Genomic DNA, 7,725 nt, shown 5'->3' on the forward strand with positions numbered 1-7,725 from the left:
TTTGCCTCCTGATTTTTTCCTTAAAAAAAAAAAAAAAAAAAAAAAAAAACCACCAAAAAAACCCCAAAAAACAAACAACGACAAGCCAAAGGAAAGGACCCCCCCCCCCCCCCCGCGCACCCCCTAGAAACCCTCGCTCCTCGCCCCGCTCATCTCAGGAACCAGAGGACTGCAAAGGCTTCAAACCCTCCGCTCCCAGCGCAGGAAAAGCTGGAAAATCCTTCTGTACTTTTTAATTTCTGACGTTTTTCCACCGCAAACCCCCCCCGCCACCCCCCCGGCCCCCGGACAAATTTGGCCCTCCGAAGATTTTCATCCCAACCCCTCGCCGGAGCTTTGTCTGTTGGGGTGACCCCGCTGAGTGACCCCGGATCCCGCCGGCGTGGAGGAGCTGTGTCACCACTGTCGCGACAGGGGCGTGCCTGTCCCCCGCCGAGGGGGAGGCGCTTGGCCCTGGCTCCGAAATCCGGAGCGGTTTTGGGGCTCACGGACCCCCCCACGGGAGCAAAGCGGGACCCTCACCCCCGCCGGAATCACCCGGGACGATGCTCAGACCAGAAGGTGGTGATTTAAAAGTAAATAAAAAATCGTGTGGGTGGGGGGGGGGGGTGTGGGGAGGGAAATATTTTAATATTTAAGCAGTTCAGGAATGGTTTTAAGTTATTGTTTGAAGAGAAAAACTCGTGTTCATCTCCGTTTTCTGGCTGTGCCTCCAGCTGTGGGTAAAGGAACGGCGAAAATGCCTCTTTTTTTTAGGAAATCGACGACTTATTTTAAAGGAAAAAAAAAAATAACCGAGCTCTTTCCTATTTTTTAAGAGAATACCGCTATTTTTTTAAGCAAAAAGTGCCGTTTTAAGGAGTGTTCATAGTGTTGTACAGTCCCGGGGATTTATTTATGTTGCCTTCTATAAATAGGGGTGTTTTGGGGGGAAAAAAAAGGGAGTGTACATAAGGTTCGTTTGTATAAAGTTGTTCCAAACCAAACTGGTTTCGGTCTGATTTTTTTTTTTTTGTTTGTCTATAATTTTTCTTTTTTCCTAAGGAAAATCCCCCCCGGTTGATGGGAGCCCCCCTCGGGTGTCCCTGAGTGTCATTTGCTCCTTCCCAGGGACCCAAAGCCGGGCTGGAAATGTTCATTAATAAAAGTCCTGAATTTAAAGCTCCAAACTCCGTTTTTCCCCCCCGATTTCTGGAGGGTTTTAGGGAGCCGGGTTTGGGGTTTTTCCACTTTGGGAAATGTGGATTTAAACCCCATTTTTTGGGGGACACCTGGGCATGGGGTGGCACCGGGTGATGTTGCCTGACGCCAAACCCCACTTTGTCCTGCTGAGAGGGAATTTGGGGCAGGAAAAGGAATTTTTCCCGGGTTTTCAGAGCATTCCCCAAACGGCCGCGGGACCCTGGCGCTCCCCTCCCGCTGCTCCTACTGGGACCAGTGAGCTGCCAGCCCTGCAGACTGGGAGGGCGGCTGCGCTGCCCCGAGGTCCCTTTTGGGGACAACGAGGTGGGGACAGGACAGGATCCCAAAATCCCATGGGACCCACACATTCCCTGCGGGGAGGCGCCGTCCCCGCAGCGCTGTGGGGGAATGTGTGGGTCCCATGGGATTTTGGGTTGGGGCGCTCCAGTGACCCCAGGAGCCCCACGGGGCTTGTGGTGGCCCTGTCCTGCTGTCGCCGGTGTGGCCCTCGCCGTGTCACGGGTGTGACACGCTGTCCCAGGCGCTGTCCCCAGCGCTGTCCCCATCGCCCCCGATGGCCGCGGGGACCCCAAACCCCGCTCGGCCCCGTTCCCCCGGGGAGGCTCCAGCGCCACAGCTCGGCGCGCTCCCGGCTCTCAGTGTCCCCAGACGTGTCCCCACGGCCCCCGTTCCCAAACCCACGCAGGGCTTTCCCTCCCACATCGCCCCCAAATCCCCCCACAAGCTGCAGCCCCAAGTCCCCGTTCCCAATCCCGCCGGAGGAGGAGGAACCGGAGCCGGGAGCTCCGTGCCGTGAGCTGAAGCTGGGGAGGTTTCGTTTTAGTTTTTCGTGTTTTTTTTTTTTTTTTAATTTAATTTTTTTTTTTTTTCATTTAGAGGAGGAGAGAAAAAAAAAAAAACCAGGAAGGCGGCGGGTTACATATCCAGGGATTATGTAAATCCCGGGTGCCGCGCTGCCCACGGCCAGGCGCGAACGCCGCTCCCAGCGCTGCCCGCGCATCGCGCTGCCCCGGGAATGCGCTCCGGGAAAAGCCTGGGGGTCGGGGGGCTCCGGGAAAAGCCTTGGGGTCGGGGGGCTCCCCCAGCCCCCCGTCCCGTCCCCCAGAGGGTCCCCCCGGGGTCCTGTCCCCCTTCTGTCCTCCCTCATCCTCATCCCCAGCCCCCCGGGGGGGTCACCGCCAGCTGCCCCCACAGCTGTCCCAGCCCAGCCGTGGCGAGCACGCCCCAGGATTCCCCCAAAAGCGGCTGCGGGACCCCGAGATCCCTCCCCGGGGCCAGGCTCGGGGTCCTGGCACTCCCGAAAGGGGGATGGGGACGGGTATAGGAACGGGAACGGGAACGGGAATGGGAATGGGAATGGGAATGGGAATGGGAGCGGGAACGGGAATGGGAGCCAGGGGCAGGGTCCCCACAGGCGTGGGGACATCCCCCCACTGTCCCCAGCATCCCCGTCCTGTCCTGGCACGGGCACATAACGACCTCCCCTCCTCATCCCAGTTATCCCAGTTATCCCAGTTATCCCAGTTAGTTACCCCTGAGGGCAGCGGGGACAGCCCCGGGATGGCAGGACCGGGCTTTTGTGGGTCCTAGCGGGGGGTGGCAGTGCCAGGGGTGACAGTGCCAGGGGTGACAGTGACAAGTGTGACAGTGCCGGGGGTGGCAGTGCCAGGGGTGACAGTGCCGGGGGTGGCAGTGACGGGGGTGACAGTGCCGGGGGTGGCAGTGACGGGGGTGGCAGCGCTGGGGGCGGCAGCGCCGGGGGTGACAGTGACAGGTGTGACAGTGTCGGGGGTGGCAGTGCCAGGGGTGACAGTGACAGGTGTGACAGTGTCGGGGGTGGCAGTGCCCCGTCCCCCGCTGTCCCCCCGGGCCCAGCAGAGCCTTCCCAGCCCGCGCTCGGCTCCTGCCCCGTTGCGACACCTGCAGCCCTTGCGTCACCCGGTGCCAGCCCCGGGAGCGGGGGCAGCGCCCGCCCACGGCCCGGCCTGGCAGCCCCAGCCCTGGAGCCGGGCCCGGCCCAGCCCTCGGCTCACCCGGAGCCACGCCGGAGTCACGGCCCCGCCAGCCGGGGCTCGGGAGCGCCCCGCAGATGGGACAGCACCGTCCCCTTAGCAGGGTCTGTCCCCATCACCCTGGCTGGGGACAGGGAGGTGACACCGCTGCCCAAATCCACCCCCTTCCCTAAATCCTCGGTGGGGAGGGTGGGCTCCATCCTCCGGGAAAATCCCACTGGGAGCATCACCCACCACGGGCCTGGCCGTGGATCCCGGTCAGGCCCAGCCCCTGGGCTCCACAGCCCCCGTGGGGACAGCTGGGGACACCCATCCCGTGGGATCAGCACCCCAAAACCCTCGGCTGAGGGATCAGAACTGCCAGGGTGGCCGGGAATGGGGACATGGGGGTCCCCAGTGCCAACATCCCCGGACAGGCTCCGACCTCCACCCCAGCCCCGATCCCTGCTCTCGATCCCGACCCCTCAGGTGGGATCCAGGGATCAGCCCGGCCCCATGAGGTGCTGAAGGTGCAAAAGCAGAGCGGGTCCTGAAAGGGGGCAGGAAGGGGCCCTTGGAGCAGGGGAATCACGGGGTGGGAAGATCAGGGGCCAGGATCACGGGCTGGGAATATTGGGAACAGGATCATAGGATGGGAATATTGGAGCCAGGATCATGGAGTGTTTGTGCCAGGGGGGCACGGAGCCGCTGCCCCTCGGCCGGGAGAACCCCGGTGGGGTCTGGCCCCCACTGCAGGGGACAAACACGGAGCAGGACTGGGAAAAGGGGGAAATAACGACATGGAAAGGAAGGGAAACGACAAGGATGTATTTTCCAGCCGGGTTCTGGCCTCTGGAAGCACAAAGCCAAACCTGCAGCAGGAAATCCCCCCCGGCTACCCAAACACCCTCCTCGCTCCCAGGCCCGGGTGTCTGTGGGGACACCGGGCAGGGACCCCGGCTCAGCTGGGGTCCCCAGCCTGCCCCGTGTCCCCCTGCCCGCCCACTGCCACCCCTGCTGGGGGAGACATCTCCGACAGCTCCGAACTGCCCCAAACTCCCGGCAGGAGGGGCCGGGAGCCCCTCGCAAGCCCCAGCCCCACAGTTCCTGTAACTGGGCTCCATTTCGGGCAGATGTTGGGGGGACATAGGCCCAGCCCCTGACCCTGCACCCCCAGCCCCTCTGGGCTGTTTTCCCAGGAACTGGGAGGTTCTGGATGGAAGAGTTTCCCCCAAACCAGGGACACCCCAAAGCCGCGGGGAGTGCAGAGGAGCAGAAGCGATCGATGTTCAGCCTCTTTATAAATGGGGGCACAACCAATAACCGGCAGAATTTATAAATAAAGCCAGGCCGGGGGGCCGGGGACTCCCCAGCCCCTCCTGGGGTCCCCCTGCCCCCTGTCCATGATTGGGGGGACCCGGGGCCGAGTCCTGTCCCACTGGGATGGCGCACAGGGCACAGGGCACTGCGGAGCGTGACAGAGCAGGACATCCCCGGGCTCCTGCTGATCGTTGTCACCTTCTTCCTCCTCTTCTTCCTCCTCCTCCATTCGCTGGGTTCCCCCAGGGCTTCGCTGGGCTCCCAGTCCCCTGGGGGGCAGCGGCAGAGCGTCCCCCCCAGTGTCCCTCGGTGTCCCTCAGTGTGCCTCGGTGTCCCTCCGGATCCGGCGGTGCTGGAGCGGTGGCAGTGTCACATCATGGGGGCCCTGGGGATGGCGTCCTGCGGGTGCGGCTGGTACCAGGCCCCGAAGCTGTTGATGTAGCCCCCGGGGGCCAGCGGGGGCCCCTTGCCGGGCCCGGGGAGGTCCCAGAGCGGGGGGAGGCCGGGGGAGCAGGGGGACAGGGCGGGGACGCTGTGCGGGGTCTGCTCCCCGTCGGGGGCACCCGGGCCCTGCTTCATGATCTTCTTGTACTTGGAGCGCTTGTTCTGGAACCAGATCTTCACCTGGGGGCAGAGAGAGGGGGGTGAGGGGGGAGGAAGAGGCCAACACCCCCTAAACCCCCACCTTTAACCATTACAGACCCCCGGGCCCTCCTTGACCCCATTCCTGCGGGATCTGGGGCACCAAGCGGGCTGGGAGCCCAACCCTTCACAAGGCACCCGGGACTCCCCTCTGTGGTGGGGGGAGATTGTGGGGAGAGGCGCCGGGAGCCCGGAGAGCGAGGCAGAGTCCCCGGGAGCGTCCCCGGGTCCCCCTGGCTGTGCCAGCCCCGCCGGGTGCCGGTGCCGGGGCTGGGCCGGGCCCTGTTCATTCCTCCCCGCGGTCCCCCCCGCGCTGCCGGCAGGTTCCCACTTGTCTCCTCTTCCCCGGCTTTATGAGCTCGCTTCGCCCCTGGCTCCGGGGCTGCACCGCTGCCGCCTGCCTGTCTCTCCCCATCGCCTTCAAAAACCCACTCGCCCCGTCCCGCGGCCCGGGGCCGCCCAGCGCCGGGCACGGCCGGGCCGCCAGCCAGGCTCCGGGGCTGGGAAAGTCCCGCTGCCGCTGGGAGGTGCGGGCAGGGGCGCCCCAAACCCGAGCCCTGCGGGCCCACCGGCGCCAGCTCCCCCGCCGCGGCACGGCTCGGCTCGGCTCGCTTCCAGCCGGGCACGGCCCGCCGCCGGAGCCGTCCCGGTGGGCACACGGCGCGTCCCGGTGGCCCCGTCCGGCCCCGGTGGCCCCGCGGTGTCCCGGGCCGGGCCGCAGCTGGGTCTGGGCCGTACCTGGGTCTGGGTGAGCCCCAGCTGCGCCGCCAGCTCGGCGCGCTCGGGCAGCGCCAGGTACTGCGTCTGCTGGAAGCGCTGGTTCAGCGCCTGCAGCTGCAGGCTCGAGTAGATGGTCCGCGGCTTCCGCAGCTTCTTGCCCTTCCCGGCGAGCCGCAGCTCCCCGTTGGACACGGCCAGCGGCTTCTCGGCCTCTGGGGGAGCGGGGAGAGGAGACACGGTCCATCAGACACACGGGGAGGTTAAAAAAACACCCCAAACCACCCCAAAACCAGCCCAAACCACTCCAAAATCACCCCAAACCACTCCAAATCATCCCCGCGGCTACCGGGGGCTGTCTGTGGAAGGGAGAGGGGATAAGTGGTGCGGGGGATGCTCTTCACTGGTGTTTAAACCTCGGGGAAAGCAAAAGGAGAGGAGGAGGAGGAAGGGAAGGATGGGACCATTCAGCCGCTGTCCACGTCCAGCGGCACGTGGGACACAGGCCTCGGCCTGCGTCCAGCCGGGGGGGCCGGGCGGGGCCCCCCGGGGATGGACGGGCACCAGGATGGACCCCCCCGCCCCGGGGGAGCCACCGGGGCGCGCTGGGGGTCCCTGACCCAGCAGCAGCCGCCTGGTGTCTGTCACCCAGGGGGCACGGCCAGGGCCGGGACCCGCGGGGGCAGCCCCGGGGCCGGTTCTCTCCAGGCCGGTTCGGTTCTCTCCAGGCCGGTTCGGTTCTCTCGAGGCCGGTTCGGTTCTCTCCAGGGCGGTTCGGCTCTCTCCAGGCTCGGATCGCCGCTTCTTGCCTCGGTTTTTGGGGCAAACAGCGGGGAACAGGGATGGAGCAGGGACTGGGGTGTGGGGAGAGGGGAGAGCCAGCCCGGCCCGGCCGGGGGGCGCAGCTGGAGCGTGTGGGCAGCTGAGGGGCTCAGGGGACGGGATGGGGGTCCCAGGAGGTCCCAGGAGGTCCCGGGGTCAGCCGGGGGTCTCAGGTGGGTGGGTACCGGCTTGTAGGGGCTGATGCTCCCCCTGCCCGCGGCTCCTCGAAGCCACCCACGTGTCCCCTGCGGGTCGGGGCGCTCTGGGAGCGGGGGGACACCACCCCCGGCCCCCTGGCTGCCCCCCAGGACCCCACACCGGGCCCAGCCCGACCCAGCCTCGGAGCGCTTCCGACGGTTCCGTCCCGGCTCTCCCGGCGCAGCCCCGGCTCTCCCGGCCGGGAGGGTGCCCGGGGCGGGTGCGCGCCCCCCGCGCCCCCCTTACCTGTGTCCTGCAGCCTGGCCCCGGGGGCCGGGACGTGCGGGGCGCCGGGGGGCGGGTAGGGCAGGTAGGGACCCCCGTGGGGCGGCGGGGGGGCCCCGCCGGGGTACGGGAAGTGCCCGGGCCGGCCGTAGGAGGAGAAGGGCGGGGGGTCGTGCTGGGGGTGGCCGTGCAGAGGGTAGTGCTGGGGGGGGCCGAGCTCCAGGAACGCGGCTTTGGAGGGGTCGGAGCCCAGCAGGGTCTCGGCCACCGAGCTCATGGTCATGGTCCGGCCGGGCCGGGCCGGGCAGTGCCCGCAGCCCCCGCGGCAGAGCCGAGCCGAGCCGAGCCGAGCCGAGCCGAGCCGAGCCGAGCCGAGCCGAGCCGAGCCGAGCCCCCGCCGCCCCCCGACGGCTCCGGCTGCCGCGGCCACGGGGATGCCCCGAACGCCCCGCCCCGCCCCGCCCCCGCAGTGACGTCACGTCCCGGGGCACCCCCTTCACCCCGTGCCCACCCCCCCCCTCGAGTGTGGGACCCCCTTCGAGGCCACCCCCCCCCTGCGCCACCGTGACCCCTCCCGGGGGCCGGGGGACACCCCGACCCCCCCCCC

The 7,725-nt window shown here is 66.8% G+C and overlaps 1 protein-coding gene across 1 annotated transcript; it reads right to left on the reverse strand.

Moving 5' to 3' along the window:
* Positions 1 to 4,492: 4,492 nt before the first annotated feature.
* DLX4 (distal-less homeobox 4) lies at positions 4,493 to 7,401 on the reverse strand. The gene is made up of 3 exons (XM_054000427.1): positions 7,140 to 7,401; positions 5,895 to 6,088; positions 4,493 to 5,138 (listed from the first exon to the last, which is right to left on the reverse strand). The coding sequence occupies exons 1-3, from the start codon at positions 7,399 to 7,401 to the stop codon at positions 4,884 to 4,886; spliced, it is 711 nt and encodes a 236-aa protein (XP_053856402.1). The 3' UTR covers positions 4,493 to 4,883.
* Between the last annotated feature and the right edge of the window lie 324 nt (positions 7,402 to 7,725).

Source organism: Vidua macroura, chromosome 27 (assembly GCF_024509145.1).
Source record: "Vidua macroura isolate BioBank_ID:100142 chromosome 27, ASM2450914v1, whole genome shotgun sequence".
Taxonomy (NCBI): Eukaryota; Metazoa; Chordata; class Aves; order Passeriformes; family Viduidae; genus Vidua; species Vidua macroura.

Coding starts and splice junctions, on each gene's coding strand:
- DLX4 (XM_054000427.1), bottom strand. CDS start 7,401: ATGACCATGAGCTCGGTGGCCGAGACCCTGCTGGGCTCCGACCCCTCC. Junction 6,089..7,139: donor GGCCAGGCTGCAGGACACAG/GTAAGGGGGGCG, acceptor CCGCTCCCCCAG/AGGCCGAGAAGCCGCTGGCC. Junction 5,139..5,894: donor TGGGGCTCACCCAGACCCAG/GTACGGCCCAGA, acceptor CTCTGCCCCCAG/GTGAAGATCTGGTTCCAGAA.